The sequence below is a fragment of the Mus pahari genome, chromosome 1 (genome assembly GCF_900095145.1).
Source record: "Mus pahari chromosome 1, PAHARI_EIJ_v1.1, whole genome shotgun sequence".
Taxonomy (NCBI): domain Eukaryota; kingdom Metazoa; phylum Chordata; class Mammalia; order Rodentia; family Muridae; genus Mus; species Mus pahari.
Genome location: NC_034590.1, coordinates 52,742,808 through 52,762,491, shown reverse-complemented (window position 1 = coordinate 52,762,491; position 19,684 = coordinate 52,742,808). Strand labels below are relative to the sequence as shown.

The 19,684-nt window shown below is 44.0% G+C and overlaps 1 protein-coding gene across 1 annotated transcript in view; it reads right to left on the bottom strand.

Moving 5' to 3' along the window:
- Pde8a (phosphodiesterase 8A) overlaps positions 1-19,471 on the bottom strand; it is a 115,573-nt gene extending 96,102 nt beyond the window's left edge. The window contains exon 1 of the mRNA XM_029535592.1: positions 19,192-19,471. Within this exon, the coding sequence (XP_029391452.1) occupies positions 19,192-19,365 (174 nt within the window). The 5' untranslated portion in view covers positions 19,366-19,471. The remainder of the gene's footprint in view (positions 1-19,191) is intronic.
- Between the last annotated feature and the right edge of the window lie 213 nt (positions 19,472-19,684).

Here is a 19,684-nt window from a genome sequence, read left to right as displayed (position 1 = left end):
TCCCTCACACAGGCCACAGCACTCCCTCACACAGGGCCACAGCACTCCCTCACACAGGCCACAGCACTCCCTCACACAGGCCACAGCACTCCCTCACACAGGCCACAGCACTCCCTCACAGTTCCATTTTTTAATTCTGTGGCCTGTAGACCATTTCTACCCACACAGGTCCTACTGCACAACCACACTCAGGACATCCAAGAAAAATGTCTACATGCAATTCATACACAATTATATGTGTATATAAGCATTTGTGTGTATATGTTCTCATAGATAAGAACCAGTGTGAATAAATGTAACTAGCAACAGGTAATACTCAAGGAATATCCCGTAGGTACTAAGCCCCACTCGTGTGCTTGAAGAATATCAATTTATTCAATCCTCAGGGCACTCCTCTGATGTTGGTGATTTTGGTTTTTTGCCTCAACTAAAATCTAGGGCGCAGAAAGGTTAAGTAATTTGCCAAAATCCCACAAGTATGAAGTGGTAAAACTGGGATGTAAAAACAAGTGATGTGTAACCAAAATGTACACCATTTCATTTTGTTACACTCCACTCAATGTGCACAGAGCATCAGTGTACCAACAGTGCATCTTCTAAACTGAACACCCCAGCACCCAGGTGAACCAATTTAAGCCTGTGCACTCCCCTGACCTGCAGCACACTGTGCTGGCATCTAAGGGCACACAGGTCCATTTGCCTGTCACTGGGCCTCTGTGGCTGCCTAGCTGACTTCTGCAGTCTTCACTGTCACCTGTGTAATTAATAGGACTGGGCAGTTCCACCTTTTAGGGCACTGTACTTCTTAAGCACATCACTATTTGTTCCCTTTAAATAATGCTTACTGGCCCTTCTGTCACTTGTTCTTGTAGTCCCCAATCCCCTCTTATGTCTGTCACATCTACCAGATCCACCGATCTCTCATTTCCCGAAATCTTCAATCTCAATCTTCAATCTCTTAGCTAAGAGATTCTGTTCTGTAAATCGCAACACTCTAGGTCTAGATCCAACTAGGCCAGGAAAGCCCAAGAGCAGCAAGCCCTTGCAGGAGTTTGTGGAAGGGCATCTCACTGCAAACCTCCCACAACAGCAGGGCTCGACATCTTCTATGCCCTTGGCACTGCTTCCTCAGCCCCTCATGCACTCACCAGCACACTAATTAGGGAACATTAAGAATCCTGTCCCTTCAAAAGAGCAAGAGAGTGATTCCTTTAGTCCTCAGCCCAGAAGCTACTCTCCTATGTTACTCTTGGTTTTCTTATTTGGTGAGGCTGTGGGAAGCTTGGAGTCAAGTATGTGGTCAGCCCCAGGCAACCATGACTATCCCTGTGGCATGCATTTCCACACACTGACTGGCTCCTGACTTACCTGATCAGTTCACCTTTGTGCTCTCTTGGCCCTGATGCCCCCCTCCCCCTTCTTCTCTCCACCCCCATCTCTAATCTTCATATTGCTTCAAACTCTTTGAACCCACTAGGTAGTGCTGTTCTGTGCTGAGGCTCTCACCCCTCTGCTGTTCTCCACATTCTGATAGAAGCGAGTCAGGCTGGACTTCCACAGTTTACATTTATCGCCAAAGGTAGATGAGGTTGTCTGTGTGTTGTGCCAACAGCTTTTGGTTGTGCAAGCAGGCTTCTTGAGCAACAGTCCCTACATACTTACCAGGTTATTTCCAATGAACTTAACGAACAACACATAATTCTGTCAGTATCCTTTCAGAAATGTCATGTAGCATTTTTTCTCAAGTTGGATGTGCTATAAAATCAACATATACCACAAACCACTCAAAACAGTTTAGAACAGACAACCCAAACACACTTAAGTTTGAGGCTAGCCTGGAATATGTGAGACCTTTTAAAAGGGAAAAGGAACTTCATATCATTCAATTTAGAAAGAAGTCATTGTGAAAACTTGAGAGGGGGGGAAGGGAAGAGGGGGAAGAAGAAGAAAAGGAAAAGGAAGAGGAGGAGGAGGAAGAAGAGGAGGAAAAGGAGGAGGAGGAGAAGAAGAAGAGGAGGAAAATGAGGAGGAGGAGGAAGAGGAGGAAGAAGAGAAGAAGAGGAAAAGGAGGAGGAAGAGGAAGAAGAGGAAAAGGAGGAGGAAGAGGAAGAAGAGGAAAAGGAGGAGGAGGAGGAGGAAGAGGAGGAAGAGAAGGAAGAAGAGGAAAAGGAGGAGGAGGACGAGGAGGAGGAAGAGGAAGAGGGAAGGATGCCAGAATCCTACCTGGAATTCCAGAATTTGGATAAGTATAAGATAGCATCAGTTCAAGCCCTGCTTGGGCAAGCTCTAAGACCATCACAGGAATGTTAGCAGGGATAGGAAGTAGACCTTGGGAGAACCAGGCTCTATCCTTCCCCTCTCCCTGATCTTTTTCCTATAATCTGTGTCAGTCAGGAAACTTGTAATTGCAAGTTAAAAAAGAAATAACCTCAAATTATCATGTGATGAAGTGGATTTAATGATGCATGCTAACCCTTTAAACCCTGCTTCTCCTTTTCCTGGGTACTAGGCAAAATTGCACTTTCCAATTTTTGGTGATGTGAGGTGTTACTGAGACCAACAAAACATGAGTAAACAAACAGAGATCCATTCCACAGACCTTTCCCTACCACTGGGAAACCTCTCTCCCAAGACCCTGTGGAGTTTGTCCATGAAGTGACCTTGAGACCCACATATTGAAGTTGATTGAACAACAGATAAAAGGGGCCTTTATTCCTGAAGCTACTTTAAAAAGAGGACCCCATGAATCAAGAACATCTATTTTAAATTTCAGGGTACTTCTCTCATGAATGATTCCTTTGTGTTTGGTTTGATTTATCACAACAGTCAGCCCAGCCTACCAGGTAAGGAAATTAAGATGCATAAGATTGGATAATTTGTTCCAAATGACAGTTTGCAGATTAGAACACAGCATGCAGTGACCCTGCCACTGGAATGCAAAACCATCAGACAGTAACTATGAAAGTACTGATAAAATGAGAAGAAATGACCTGTAATCCTTGATACTCTTGAAACTAAGACAGGAAGATCACAAGTTCAAGACTTGCCTGGGCTACACAGTAGGTTCAAGGCCAGCCTGAGCAACTTAATGAGGCTCTTCTCAAAATAAAAAGGAGGGCTGTGGATACAGTGCTCACCAGGGGATAGGGTGAAGGATGAGGGGAGAGAGAAGGGAAGGGGAAGGGGAAGAGAACAACTGAGTATGTTTTAGGAGGGTTAAGGTCCTCCCAAGAAAGAAGAAAGGTCAAACTGGGACACACACTCCTTTTATGTCAAACCCAGATGAAATTTTCCCTTGTTACTATCTAGTCTTCTCTTAGCAAACAGACTAAATGGAAAGTTTCTCTAGCAACACAACATGAAAACTGCTTCCGAGTCATTATAAGGAATAATGGTCATTACTTATAAAAGTGGAATTAATTCTTAACTGACAAGCACTGGGAGGCCTAACCGCCAATACAGGGCAACACTGGCCTCTTGGGCCTACATCCCTCCCTCCTTCCTGTAAGGCGGTCCCATTCCAACTGCCTACTTCCCAAGAATACTGCTGCCAATCATGGAGGCTACCTCCTGGCCACTAAAAGCAGTTATGCCAGGCAGGCTCATCTTGTTTCCTCCCAAGAAATTTTCAATCTGGAATTAAGAGAAAAGAGAGGCGATCCATTAATAAAGCTATGGAAAACAAGTGAGCCGGCCTCGCTGCCTGTTGAATAACATAAGGCAAGCGTAGAAGGCAGAAGATATCACATCATAGGCTAAGGCCAGCACACCAGAGCCTTCCCTTAGTTCAGTTATTTAAGCCAGGCTACAGTGGCACACAAGTTCCTCCTTTGGCCTCACTAGCATTCAGAAAAATCCTGACCAATTTACAGTTGGCACTTCATATATCTGTAGGCTCTAAACTTGCAAATTTAAACAATGTAAATACATGAAAAAATACATGAAAAAAAATGTACTTGTACTAAACACGTGCAGACTTCTCTTTCTTGTTGTTACTCCCTAGACAAATAATGACTATTTGCATAGCACTTACACTGTATTAGATGTAAGTCATCTAAGAATGATTTAAAGTGTATGGGGGAATACACACACATGGGCCTTGAACATTTTCAGACCTGCTATCTAAGGTGCTGGAACCAATGCCCTTTCATAATGAGAGATAACTGTGATCTGGAAACAGTCTCAAAACATGACAAAATAATATTTGTGATATATCTCACAAAGCTCAAAAAAGCCAAGTGAAAAATACAGACACAGCAAAGTATAGCTGTGATATAACGAGAAACGTTATATCACAGCGGTCGCTGGCTTACAGCTTTTGTTATATTTGGTTGGTCTTTTGTCCTGTAACAGCTCTGGAGCAGCTCCAGGAAAATTAAAGCAAAGGCAAAAAAGTTAGACGAGGCAACAAAGACCTATCATCCCAGCCCTTAGGAAGCTGAGGCAGGACAACCTAAACTAAAGACCAGCTGGGATACCAGTGTGTGTCGCAGTTTGATACAAATTAAAAATAAAAATAAAGGTATAAGAAATGTTTTGTGTCATTCATAATGAGCCTCTTACAATTACACCTGAATTTTCTGTTAGTGAGATGACTTATGAAAAGCACTTAGACAAGGAGCTAGTTGCCTGGGGAACCAAACATGTGACTAAAGGGTTGAAATTTTCAAGCTCCTCTCAGAGAGGAGAGGAGAGGGGAGATTGTTTGAATAAGAATGGTCCCCACAGGCTAATATATTTGAATGCTTAGTCACCAGGGAGTGGTACTACTTGAAGATTAGGTGGGACCTTGTTGAAGGAAGGGTGGGGCCACTGGAGATGGGTTTAGAGGTTTCAAAAGCTCAAGCCAGGCCCAGTGTCTGGTTCTTTTTGCAGTCCAAAGATCCAGATGCAGAACTCTCAGCTCCTTCTTCAGCACCATGTATGTATGAGTGCTGCCATTCTTGAAGCATCCTTCCAAGTTATTCAAATAGAATGCATCCATAAGCCCAGAAGGTGGTACACCTTACATCACTGGAGCAATAGCTGCTATGTCCATGCTGGCTTTCCTGTCACTGTATCAAAACACAGATAAAAAACACCTTGATGAAGGAGGTGTTAAAGTTGGTTCAGTTCCAGGATTGAGTCCATGGTCAGCTGACTCAGTTGCTTTTAGGCCTGTTACAAGACAGAAGCATCCCAGTAAAATCTGCTTATTCCATGGTGGTCAAGAAGCAGAATGGCCTTCACTGCCACCATTTAGAAATTACTGGCTCTAAATCAGTCTGGCAGGGAAATGTCAGGCACAACACACAAGACACACTTGGAGGCCTGCTTGAGGCCTGGATGCAGAACAAGTACATCATTCTGATTTCTGAGGGTCTTCACACTGATAGAAACATTCAGTTCTCACCTGCCCTGACCAGAAACCACCTCCATGCCAGGAGGTCATAACAAAACTTAATCCATAAACAAATGAGCCTGACCCATGTGATCACCCGGAGCTTGGTGGTGGGGCCTGAAGTTATCCTGCCCCACACAAACAGCTTTGGCATCTCAAGGCTAACAGAATTGTTGGCACTGAAAATGATTGTTTTGGTTTACAGGCCAAACCCCAGCACATCCTTGTTTACATCTCCATTATCAGATTGTTCAGCAGCACTAAAGGGGTCACAGGAGAGCATCCTTCTCCACTGACTCTCTGGTCAACAATGGTGGAATACGCACACAGATAAACATCTGCGGCTTTATGGAGCGCAGCAGATCAGAGCTATGTCCACACACCTTCTCTCATACTGCATGTTAATACACGTATGGCTCACAAAAGAATTGCATGCTTTTGTCCAGCCTACAGTTAAATTAGCCAAGTCCAGAACTCAAACCTGAGTCTTCCAACTCCACCTCATCAGCCCTTTTTGACCACAGTGACAAGAGTATGTTCAGATTTATGAACACACAGTGCAGAATCAGGGGTAGGGGAGAGGCAAACCTGTCTTTTGAGCTTAGTATGCTATTCATCTTCGAACTGCTTAAAAAAAAAAAAAAAAGTGCACGGTGGCCCACACCTTTAATCCCAGCAGTCAGGAGGCAGAGGCAAGAGGATCTTTGTGAGTTCAGGGCTAGCCTGGTCTACAGAGTGAATTCTAGGACAGCCAGAGCTACACAGAGAAACCCTGTCTCAAAAAGGGGGGGGGGGGCTGGTGAGATGGCTCAGGGGGTAAGAGCACCCAACTGCTTTTCCAAAGGTGCAGAGTTCAAATCCCAGCAACCACAGGTGGCTCACAACCATCCTTAATGAGATCTGACTCCCTCTTCTGCGGTGTCTGAGGACAGCTACAGTGTACTTACATATAATAAATAAATAAATCTTTAAAAAAAATAAAAAAGACCTAGGACAGTACCTGGCCTATTTGGGGGGGGGTGTGGAATGTATTACGTCAAAGAATAAGATAATAACAAATTAGTGACCTCCCTATATGAAAATTTATGAAACCAGAAATGAAGTAGGAAGAAAAAGCCTACAATGGAGTTCAAGCCCTTACTAGCTCTTTTTTTTTAAAGATTTATTTTATCTATGTGAGTACACTATAGCTATATAGATGGTTGTGAGCCTTCACGTGGTTGTTGGGAATTGAATTTTTAGGACCTCTGCTCACTCGAGTCAACTCTGCTGGCTCAGTCCTGCTTGCTCCGGCCCAAATATTTATTTATTATTATAATAGGTAGTACACTGTAGCTGTCTTCTGACACACCAGAAGACAGCATCAGGTCCCGTTACAGGTGGTTGTGAGCTTGCCAGCCACCTGCGCTTTCTAGTTCTTAGTCTCCAAAACCTAACCTCACCGGAGAGTACTGCCTACCCCAAGTGCTGGTTTCCATTACTGGAAATGACTATATTCTACTCTTGTAGTCAGCTATCAAGGCCTGCATAAGGTCTTCTGAGCCTATAAAAATCCTTCCAGACTACAAGGTCTGTCTTTTTCATTGCCAGCAAAGTTTTACTCCAGCTCACCTCATCTGAGCCTAGTGACCATTCAAGACCCTGTTTCATAACCCTACAACACCAAAAGACATAGCGCAAAGGCTTAAAGAAGAAAAGGGACTAAAACTGTCATTTTTATTGAAAAATGTTAAAGCAATTAAACTAGTCAAATACTCTGAGTGATGATTACATAGCATAATCTTCACTGTGTGACAATTTCAATACTCTCTATAAAATACACATTAAAAAAGTAAATAAATAAACAGGTATATGTACAGGACTTTAAATGAAATACATTCCAGGAAAGTGGGATTGAAGCTATTTAAGCTTAGGACTTCTAGGGACTGGGCTACTTTATTGCTCCTGAGATGTGTTAGTCACAAAACAACAGCAGAGTTTAAACCTCTGAGCCTGAGGTGAGATAGACGTGCCTCCATGTGCCTCGGTGAAGTGACCCGTGGGTGCCAGTGCAGAGCACCTGTCCCATGTGCCTGACCTCATGTGCCTACCCTCAATCACTAACATTTTAAAGAAATGAGGAGAGGCGATAACTGTCTTGGTCCATTTCCCACAAATATACAACGCACCAGGGGGCACCAGGCAGAGTGTTAACATGAGGTTTTCACCCCAGCTCCTCATTACATGCAGTGTGATTCTGGACATGTGTGATTCTAAACACTTCACAGTTTCAAGTTCCTCTCAAATATGGTCAAGTCAAAGGTTCTACTAAGGAATAAATTTTTTATAAAAATGAAATAATCCAATAAAATATAACTCATTTGAGTTGACAAATACTATTTTTAAATAAAATGTAAAGTTTTTCATTAGACTGTACCAAAATGTTTTAAAATTTGGCCTAACAAAACTAATTTTGAAATTAAGATAGATTGAAACATCTAAAAATAAATCCAAGAGAGGGCTAGAGTGATGGCTTAGCAATTAAGAGCACTGACTGCCCTTCCAGAGGTCCTGAGTTCAATTCACAGCAACCATATGGTGTTTCACAACCATCTGATGCACTCTTCTGGTGCGTCTGAAGACATTGATGTTATACCCACATACATGAAATAATAAATAAATAAATAAATCTTTAAATAAATAAATAAATAAATCCAAGAAAAGGACCATAGCTATGAAGAGCCATACATGGCAGTGTCAGTATCATGAGTTATGCTTAAAAAGAAATAATGGTACAAGAAATAGCTGCAATTTATTGCTAAATTTTAAAGCCAAGACATAAAGCCATGCATAAGTATTTACTCAAATGTTCCATCTAGGTCTGGTGATTCAGCTCAATGGTAGAGTACTTAAAGCCTTCCCAGCACCAAAACATTAGTTTAATTTACAACGCCTATGTGCACGTAGGAAAAATAGAAGGTAGTAGTCTGAGTATTATATATAATATACATACACAAACAAAATATAAAAAAGAAAAATCTATATGTAGAAAAGTAACTGAATTAAAGAAACATCACTCATGAACTCTAATCAGAATTACTTGTGATAAGAACTTACCAATCCCTTCTTAAAGAAAAGGGAGAATCCACAGATGAGGGGCTAGTGAGAACATTCACACAGTGCCAATTGCAACTGTGACAAAACACTTGAAACAAACAACGTTTCAGGTTGAAGGATTACTTTGGCTTATGGTTTGAAAGGCTGCCATTCATGGCCAGTTGGCACTACCACTCGTAGGCTAGGGGGAAGGCAGTGCATGGGTGGTGGCAGAGGAAGAGCACACGGGTCACCTCAGGCAGCCGCGAGACAAAATGAACAGAGAAGAAAAGAAAGGCCGAGGTCCAATACCTCCTTCAAGGGCATGCCCTCACTGCCTACCTTCCTCCTAAGTGCTTACCTCCTACAGGTCCTATCACTTCTCAAGAGCACCAGACACCACTCACCAAGTCTTTAGTAAGTGTGACTTTAGTGGCAGTTATACAAACCAGAACAGGAGCAGGACTCAATAGTAGATGATGTATAGCAGCCATTTGAAGCCACCTAGCCTGAGCATCTATAACACTGGCTCAATCAGATTTTGCCTTCTGATATAATTCATGAAGCACCAACAATATAGTCTAAACAAAATATTTAACTTAAACCTATTTTAGATACAACTTCCAGTTTATAAGAAATACAGAAGTATGGGACTAAAAAGAGAACTCAGTGGTTAGCAGAACTTGCTGTGCCAACTATGAGGATCCAAATTCAGATCCCAGTACCCACTATAAGCTAGAAATGGTCTCACACATGCTGTAAAACCCACTGTATGGGGCAGGGACAGGCTTGCTGGAACTTGCTGGTTGCCAGCCTAGCTACAAAAAAGCAAGCTCCAGGTTCAAAGAAAGGCCTTTCATCGATGGAATGACTCAAGTGTTCAGAGCAAGTCTGCTCACACATAGCCTTGCACACCAGCACACACACATGAACATGTACTGCAAACATAAATAATTAGAAAAGCAGTTTTGCCGGGCGTGGTGGCGCACGCCTTTAATCCCAGCACTCGGGAGGCAGAGGCAGGCGGATTTCTGAGTTTGAGGCCAGCCTGGTCTACAAAGTAAGTTCCAGGACAGCCAGGGCTATACAGAGAAACCCTGTCTCGAAAAACCAAAAAAAAAAAAAAAAAAAAAAAAAAAAAGTAGTTTCTAAAAACAATAATTACAGAAGGTAGAATAAAAGATAAATGATAACTCAAGGCATGACTAATAGGGTCTCCTTAAAAAGAATAGGTGTATATTCCAGATTAAAGGAGTAAAGAATCGTAAGCAGATGCAATGCAGGACATTTATGAAATTATAGAGGATATTAGTAAGATATGATATAGACAGTAAATACTATTTTGATAAATTAATGAAACATAAGTATGCAGATTATGTGATAAAAAATATAATACAAAGCAATATGCATTTATTTAAGGGTGGTACCTTTAAAACCGAAGGAGAGTTACCATATGATCCAGCATATGGAAACTTACGGGTATAGAGTTCTCTGGGGGAGAACTCAATCTTTGTTGTCAGGATATCAGCAGCTCAGTCTTGTAGCTCTCTGCAGGCAGACACCATGCACAAACCAGCAGCAGCAGCAATTCAATCCTAAAGAAGCCACAAGGCTCACCAATTGGCCCAAGGCCAAGGAGTTGGCAAGAAGCCGCAGGAACCTCACAAGAAGTTCTTTGGTGAGTTTCTCTCTGGCTTGACAAGCAGAGCTCAGCAATAGCAATGTATGGCAAATCAATACATGTGTGTAATGAAGACTAGTGAGGTAGGGCACAGCAAACCAGTGTTCCAGCTCCCACCGTCAGTGGGGTTACATTTACATTCCTTCATCACATGTGCTTTCCCATGTCCACTACAGCAAAACATCCCTTCACCTGTGTCTGCTTCAAGAAAACATCCTTTTATGTGTCTGCTTTAGCAAACATCCTTTCAGCTGTGTGCCCCAGCAAAACATCATTTGACATAACTGACTTTCCAAAGAAACCAGAAGTTTCCACTTCAAAATAGCTGTCTTTTCTTATTGACTTAGAAAATTCCATACATATTTTGAATACTAACCCTTTATTGATACAATAACTCAAGTAACTTTGAGTCAGTGGCCTGCTTTTCATTCTCATTTTCATTTGATGCGATTTGTATTTTAAGTTAGTTGAATTTTAGTAACTTTTCCTTCATCAAAAATGCCTTGCTTACTGAGACCTTCCCTCCCTGGAGATATGGAGATATGCATCATATATATATATATGTGCACTTGGGAGGCAGAGGCAGGAGGATTTCTGAGTTCAAGGCCAGCCTGATCTACAGAGTGAGTTCCAGGACAGCCAGGGCTACACGGAGAAACCATGTCTCGAAAAAAAAAAAAAAGTGCTGGTAAGATGGCTCAGAAACTAAGATCAAGTACTGTTCTTGCAAGGACCCAAGTTCAGTTCCTATCACCTATGTCAGGTGACTCATAACTAGCTACCTGTAACTTCAGCTCACAAGAATCCAATGCCTCTGCCTGCCTCTTATACCTGCACTCAGGTGCACACACACACACATACATAATTTTTTTAAAAAATTGCTCCTGAGACAGGGTCTCATTACATGCACTGGTTGACCTGTAATTCACTATGTAGACCAGGCTGGCCTTGAACTCACAGAGGTATGCCTACCTCTACCTCTGCGTCTAAAATGCCAGGATTAAAGGTGTGCATCACCACTTCCAGCCTAAATAAATCTTTAAAAAATAAAGAGAGAGAGCAATTCATCTGCCTCTGTCTCAGTAGGTAAAGGCGCTTGCTACCTAAACTTAGTCTCTGGGATTGACATGGTGGAAAAACATATCAATAACCACAAGCTGTCCTCTGGTCTCCACATGCATTCCATGTATGCAGAAACACACACACAAAAGAAATTTAAAAAAAAAAAAATGTTTTACTCCCCTACCAGCAGCTGACTGAGACAGAAGCAGAAACTTGCACTTAACCATGGGACAGAAGTCGAGGACCCCTATGGTTGAATTAGGGGAAGGATTGAAGAAGCTAAAGGGGAGGGTGACCCCCACAAGAAGACCAGCAGTCTTAACTAACCTGGACCCCAGGGAACTCCCAGAGACAAAACTACTAACCAGGGTCAGTCTGAGGCCCCCAGCACATATCTAGCAGAGGTCTGCGTGGTCTGGCTGCAGTGGGAGAAGTTGTGCTTAATCCTTGAGAGACTTGAGGTTCCAAGCAAGGGAGAGGCCTGGGGGTGAGGGGAGGACACCCTCTCAGAGGCAAGGGGAAGGAAGAATGAGATAAGAAAACTGTGGAGGGGGATGGGGGGGGCAACCACTGGAATGTAAATAAATAAGTGTGTGTGTGTGTGTGTGTGTGCAAATCTTTTACTCTTATTATCATTAAAGGGGAGATCTGTCTTAGCATATACAAAGTCCTAGGTTTGATCACCTGCAATGACAGAGGGGAGAAAAATGAAAATAGTCCTTGTATGCTCTAATAAAACACTTTTAAAGATGTTAAGTAATCTCACCACAAGGCAAGTGTAGTGGTGTGAATACACTTGGCCCAGAGAGTGGCACTATCAGGAGGCGTGGCCTTGTTGGAAGAAGTGTGTCACTGTGGGGGGTGGGCCTCCAGACCCTTTTCCTAGCTGCCTGGAAGACAGTCTGTTCCTGGCTTTCTTTAGATGAAGATGTAGAACTCTCAGCTCCTCAATGCCATGCCTGCCTGAACACTGTCATGTTTCCTGACTTGATGATAATGGACTGAACCTCTGAACTTGTAAGCCAGCCTCAGTGAAATGCTGTCCTTTATAAAAGTTGCCTTGGTAATAGTGTCTCTTCACAGCAATGGAAGCCCCAGGCCAGCAGGTATTCTTGACTCTTTGCTTTTTCTTTTATCTGTGTGTGAGAAGAGTTGCTAGAGACTGAACCCAGATCCTACCACAGGCTAGACAATTGCCTTCCCATGGAGTTATGTCCTTATCCCTCTCTAATCTCCTAACAGTTGAGAAAATGAAAACTGATTCCTGATGAAGTGGATGTCAGCCATGCCTCTAGCTTCTCCTCCTATACTCTTTCAACACCACCTCCCTGGGAGCTGTCATCAACTCCAAAGACCTTAAGGACAGCATGGGAGAGGCTCTGGGCTATCCCACTAGCCATGGGAAGGAGCTGTAGCCGCCATATAGGAGGTGAACAGAGTGAAAGCAGAGGACCTGGAGGAACGTGAAGTTATGTTTCCAACCCAGACAGAGTCAAAGGACTGTTGAGCCCCCCACCCAAGGCCTCTGAAGTCACCCAAAGCTCAGGGAAATTTGCAACATCCTTCCTGTATGGGTGGATGGGCAGACTACATTTCGTGCCTGTAGCTGAGAAACAGCAACATCAAACTTGTCAAAACAATACTCTAACATGATATTCCACTGCTTCCTACCAAACAGAGCAAAACAAAAGTACAACAGGAGGAGACCCAGAAACATTGCTCAACTTGAACATGGCCAAAACCAGAGAAAAAGCTTTACTAATAACCTGACAGATTAATCACCAGCTCAAGGGTATTTTGGCTTTTTGTTAAAACACGTGAGACACACCCTAACAATTTTTGTTAACTTTAAGTAAGATGAGATTGATCCAGGGAATGTGAAGAAAAAGTCCTATATGCCCAGCTTAGCAGACATGTTGTGAGAACAGGACACCGCCCTTGTCCTCAAGTAGCCCATACTCCAGGCTAAGGTCCTGAGCAGCAACTCTAGGCCTTTACAGGGCAAGCCCTGCTGGGGGCTCAAGAGACCTTTTGGTTGGACCTGGAGTAACTCTGGGAGGAGACCTCTGTGCAAGCCCGGAGGAGGAGCACACAAGGCAAAGGTCAAAGGGAACACGCAGCTCCAGGGGAGAAGGCTAAGGAAGGCTTCTGTAGCCTGAGCAGGGGGAAGAGAAAGAGTCCTTAGGGACTCCGCCCACTGGTTTCAGACAGCAAAGAGGACAGAGGAGAGAAAGGAGGGTTGCTTTTGTAAACAGCTGGGACCGCACTGAACAACTTCCACAAACACAGGAACTTAGTAGGGCCATAACCACCTTCCTCAGTAAGTGAAGGCCTAACAACTTCATGATAATAGAAATTCAGGACACCTGATTAAAACTCAGGTGACTGGGGCCAGAGAGATGGCTAAGTGGCTAAGAACAGAGGATCTTTCAAAGGATCCAGGTTCAGTTCCTAGCCATCCATATCAGTAGCTTACAACACATTAAATAAATGATCTTTAAAAAAAAAAAAAGTGACTTAATTCATTTATAGTCGAATGCAGTGGTCCCCAACCTTCCTAATGCTGCAGCCCTTTAATGCAGTTCCTCATGTTGTAGTGACCCAGCCACAAAATTATTTTTGCTGCTACTTCATAACTGTAATTTTGCTACTGTTATGAATCATAATGTATATATATATATATATCTGTGTTTTCCAACAGTCTCAGGTGACCCCAGAAGGTTAAGAACCGCTGGCCTAATGGAAGGCCAGCCCATGGGGTGGGGATGAAATAGGCGTTAAGAGAGCAACAGTCTAGAAGTTGAGAGCCAAGAATAATGTGTTCTGATCCCAGCTTGATTTTATGGCCCTGGTTGAGTCTCAAACCTCTTGTGCCTTATCTTCAAAAGAGAAAATGGCATGAGCCCTCTCACAAGGTTGCAGAGATTAAAGGAGATATCATCTATAACACATCTAGTACAAGGCTTACAAAAAAGAGCGCATCCAAGAAATGGCAAGGGTTACTAACAGAAACAGTCTGCACTCTAAGAACAAGTCCCTTGCCTCATTATCTATCTCACCCCACTGAGAAGCCACGGACCTCGGGCCAGACTGAGGTTTTAACTTTCTGAAATACTCTGTCCTTTAGAGGTTACTCTGAGATTCAGCCTCACATCATAAACCTCTCCCTGGTTCAGTGCTTGATCCCAATGAGCCAATCATGTAAGGGAGAGCCCATGTCCCCAGGCCATTTCAAGGGGATGGAAGTGGCAGAAGGGACCACAGGCCCCATCATAACCTTTACTTGAGTATGAAAAAGGTCAAGGTTGACTCAGGGAAGCTGGTGGAATTCTGATATAGTATCTCTGTAAGAATTACACGTAAATGTATGGAGGTAATAAGAGTAAGTATTGTATTTATACACACACACACACACACACACACACACACGTTACAGTCACTTGATGTATACATATTTTAGAGTAAAGCTTGTTGTGTGACCTTAATTTACATGTGTTTATGTTTGCCTAAATTAAAGCAGTTTTCTGTGTGTGTCATCTGATTTTGTTACTCTGCCACGTTACTGTTTCCCTCTGAGAGTGGGAAATGTTTTTGAAATATTATGATATTGATGATATAGATACAAAGCACTTAATGCATATAACAAGAGTTCAAGAAAATATTTTTTAATTCTTCATAGTTAATCCTGGCAAAAGATTCTATAAAGCTGTCAGAACACAACAGTGAGCAACTCACAGTGAGCAATTCACAGTGAGCTGCCCTCCAGAGATGGACTCATTACATCATAGTAGAGCACAAAGTTAAATTGCTCTTTCTCAACCATACCTGCCTCGAGAAACCGCTGGTGACTTCAGTGAAGAAATAAAACCAGGCAGCACACCAGGAGAAAACTGCTTTCATTTAACAAATATAAGATGTAATTAATATTTTTTATAAATTAACATCAGGCAACCCATTTTATTCTAGTACAGATGATAGTAATTATTCTATAGCCAAGAGACCAGTTTACTTTGGTTGACAAAATGACTAGTTTAGCCAGTCTATGGAAGAAGGGAGTTGGTGTGAAAAAACAAGGAAGAAGACTGTGGGGAGGGAAAAGAAGATAGTGGAAGGTCGGAGGAAAGCAAGAGGAGAAACAGAGACTCAGAGGAGTGCATCTGTGTCTCCTGTGGGATCGCTGATGGTGATACTAACGTTTGGTCATAGTGAGTGCGCAGCTGTATAGTCTGCGGTGCACTGCCCATAGGCTGCACTGTCCTTACAACTGTAAAAAACAATGTGCAGCCAAGGGAGGTGATGCACACCCTTGATTCCAGCACTCAGGAGGCGGAGGCAGGTGAACCTCTGTGAATTCAAGGACAGCCTGGTCTACACAGTGAGTTCTAAGACAGCCAGGGCTACATAGTAAGACCCTATCTCAAACAAACAAAACAAAACAAAACAAAAACAAAAACTAACAATGCTCATTAGCATGGACGTATTTTAGCCCCTGGGAAAAACTCTCTAGGGAACAATAACCAGAGACTCCCACAAAAGCAATCTGAACTTCACAGCCTACAATCTGGTTAAAACTGGTTCCTTTACATGAACAGGAAATATTTTTGCACTTCTACAGCCTGTTTCACTCAATTCTATAATTCAACAAGTGTTTATGGAAGGCCTAAGAGAGGCAGCAAACAGACTGACCACCACAGGGCTGATGAAGCAGGCTGAGAGCAGAGGCACCCAGCAGCAGCAGCCCACTGGGTGCCTGGGAAGAGACCTCTATCCCTCCTTTCCCCAGGCACAAACGTTTCAAGGGGACCTCAAGTCCCAGCTAAGGGAAGGCGAAACAGAGTCCATCTAAAAACTGACAAGACAATATTGAAATGTTGAAACTCACACCGATTAAAAATAAAAGCGTAAGTGTTCAAGTTGAACACAGCATTCATTATCTGTAACCACACAGGCTATATAACGCCTGGATAAACAAACAGCCAGAGTATTTTCAGTAATACTTAAATAGGCTCATACACTCACCTCCCCAGTGTATTACCAGATCTTAAACTGCCTTTGGAATTAAGAACTAAATCGTATTTGTTGAATTCTACTATTAAGCATATTTCTGTACCTTGAATATTGTTATGCCATGGAAGGAATCAGAGCCTACCATGGTTTGCCTACAACAGAACCCAAAGAAAGGGGTGGATACTCAAAGAAGTCTAGGAACTGCAACTCTAAACACCCTCTGAAGATCACAAGAGATATTACTAAAATTATAGATATAGCGTTGTTTTCAAGACAGCATTTTGTTGTATAGCTTTGACTGTCCTGGAACTCCAGAACAAATTGGCCCCAAACTCACAGATCCATCTGCCTCTGCTTCCCAACTGAAGACACAGGCCACCACCTGGTGATCACAGAAAGGTGGGAAGCTATGTCAGCAGGACCCCAAGTTCCAGGCCACTGTGGGTAACAGCAAAACACTGTGCCAAAGAGGGAAAAAAAAAAAAAAAAAAAAAAACAGGGAGGGGGAGGGAGGAGGGACTTTGCTGATCCAGCCAATATTCCTCCAACTGATCTGATCATGGAACCCTTTATTCACTAACACCTATTAATAGTGCACAGATTGCTACAAAGAACACATATGAAATATATCACAGTGTAAACCATACACTGCTCAATCTGAAATGTATTTAATCACCAGTCTTTCAGCAACTTTGAAGAACTCTTTATTGTATGCTATAGGGATATAAAACTTTTAAAGAATACACGCACGCACACACGCATACATGCTCATATGCCTACCTGTAGAAGCAGGAAGGCCATCTCTATGGTTGTCTACTTTGGTTTTGAGACAGGATCTCTCACTGAACCCAGAGCTCACTGACTGCGTAGGCCATCTGGGCAGCAAGCTCAGGAGATCTGCCTGTAGCCCCAACACTAGGGCTGTGGACCAGTCAGCTTCCATGTGGCTATTGGGAAGCCACACTAGGTCCTCATTCCTGCCTAACAGGCAGGATTCTCCCGGTTCCTCCCAGCTCCTCCCAGCACCAGGAATTGTTAATGAACTAGAATAGGCTCTTAAGATACTCATTAATAAAGAAGCAAATTACTTGCAAGTTGATCTTGCTAAAGCTTTTCTTCTCTAATATGTATTTTCCAATTTCCAGAGTACATTTATATCTTAATTTTTAAAAACTGTAGAAAAGCTGTAATTAGCTCTGCTCTATTTACATGATATGCCTAAATTCACCTACCTGTAACTGAGATGTGGTAGCACTATGGACAACTCACAGATAAAAGTATGGGAGGGACTTCCATTTCTATTGGCTGTGCTACTGTAATTTGTAATTTGGCTCCTCCTCTGTAGATGTTAATATTATCTTTAAGTCTATCTTAAATGATCTATGGACATAAATCTCACAGAGAGTAGTATGAATGAGCAAACAGTAAATAAATAAATAAATAAATAAGTAAGTAAATAAATAAAACCAACAGTTCTTTAGCACCTACTCTGTGCCTGCCATAAGGCTGGCTGCTGTGAGGATGAACACACTGTCTAGGTCCTGACAGGAAAAGGTGGATGGCAGAGTTGGACTGCTGCACAGGAGAGGTTTACAAGATGCCTAATAGCAAGTCTAAGACATCCAGGTCACCACAAAAAGGCCTGGAAGAAGAAAGGTGTCTCAGTGAAGAAGGGTGGCGTTGGAATTTAATATTGGCTAATGAAAAAGAAAACAATGTTAGATTTGGGTAAGAAATGTGACCGTTGTTAAGGGTCCCACATTCAACTCTATCTGTAGTGTCTTGCTTATTTGTAAGCCTGTTGAGACTTAGTTATATAAGCCATTACAAGCAGTTTGGCCTAACTATCTAAACTCTAGCCATCACAGGTTTCTTTTAAAGAAACCCCAGGAGAAAGAATTCAACTGAGGATAATCAGACCAAGGTTGAATTTTCACTTAGAGCATTGGCAGGGCAGGGCAAGCACTCCAGTGTGCAAAGCTGAACAAGATCGTCTCTTTCCAACAGACGAAGTACCACTCTGATTGCTAGAAATTTAAGACAGTTAAGTAAGTCAACTACGTCGTTCAAATCTGGGAGGGTCTGCAGTACTCAGTAATTTTTTAAAATTGCAAAATACTTAAAACTTCCTGGTAATGAGGAGTGTGTTCAAACACTGCAGCCCAGCATACCAGTTTGTTTTACAACACCTGAGATGTCACTCCAAAATCCCAGATGTAAGTGGGAAGCTGCTGCGGGTGCCTCTGTGAACTTTTATCTTTCCTTCAGAAAACCTTCGCCCTGGAAACTTTTGATAAAAGCTGAAGCAAAAGGCACCGGAGAAGCCACGCAACGATCAACAAAAGAGAAAACCTTGCAAGTCCCAGTCAGACTGCCTCCATACAAGATTAACTTGGCCCTGCTGAATGCTTCGAGGGTCACGTCTCCAGTAGTAGTTTCTAATTACACAGGCTTTGAATACCACACGTATGCTAACAAACCTGAACTTCTGATAACGCGTGCAGTGAAGCCAAACCTATGTTCCAGGTTACATTTCAATGGCCCCCCCAAAAAGTGGAAAAGTGAAACTGCTTGTGCAATGAGGGGACAGAGGTTGGGATAAGCTAGGCAGGGGGTGAGGTGAGGGAAACATGTGGCATCTAAGACCCTTCCCAGTGCCGACAACCCTTGCCTTTCTACTCTGGGAACTGCCAGATCAAAGTACACCCTGGTTTACCATGTCGGGAACGTGCCGGGGATATCCCAGGTCCCCCACCCACAGGGTCCCCCACCCATCCCCGCTGGGAGAAAACTGACTCGCCTCGTCCGACCTGGCCCGGGAACGAACGGACATCGTGGATCCCGGGCGCCGCGTCATAGCCCCGTTAAACCTCGGTCCGCAACAGCCCGCAAACGCGGGCGGCTGGCGTCGGTCAACGCCACAGCGGCCGCCTAGAGGGCCTCCCGGGCCCCGCGTTTGTTTCCTCGCCCTCTCAGTGCGGCTCACCTTCGAGGCGCCGCTGTCCCGAGGCTGAGGCTCCACGAGCCCGGGCGCGGTCGACCATCGCTGAATAGATCTCGGCGCGGGGCCCGGGACGTCCACGTCCACGATCTCGTCCTCGCCGTCGCTGTGGCTAAACGTTTGGTTTTCGGAAGTGTGGATGCTCGGGGCGCAGCCCATCCTGGCGGCGGCGGCACCGCGGACACGCTGGCGGGCAGCCGCGATCCGGTCAGCAAACGGCCCGCCCGGCGCCTCGGGGCCGCCGCGGGCGCCGTGTCATCGCGGCCTGGGCGGGCGGGCGGGCGGCGGCGAGCGCGGGTCTCACGTCAGGAAGCGCGGCCGCCCCTTTTATCGCGCTGCGGGCGCGGCGGCGGCAGCCGTGGGGAGGGGGCGGTGGGGCGGGAGGCGCGCCGCGGCCGCCCCTCCGAACATGCCCTTCCTGAGGCGGGAGCCGCCGCCGTCTCCCTCACATCGCCGCGCGCGCCGCGGCCGCCGCGCT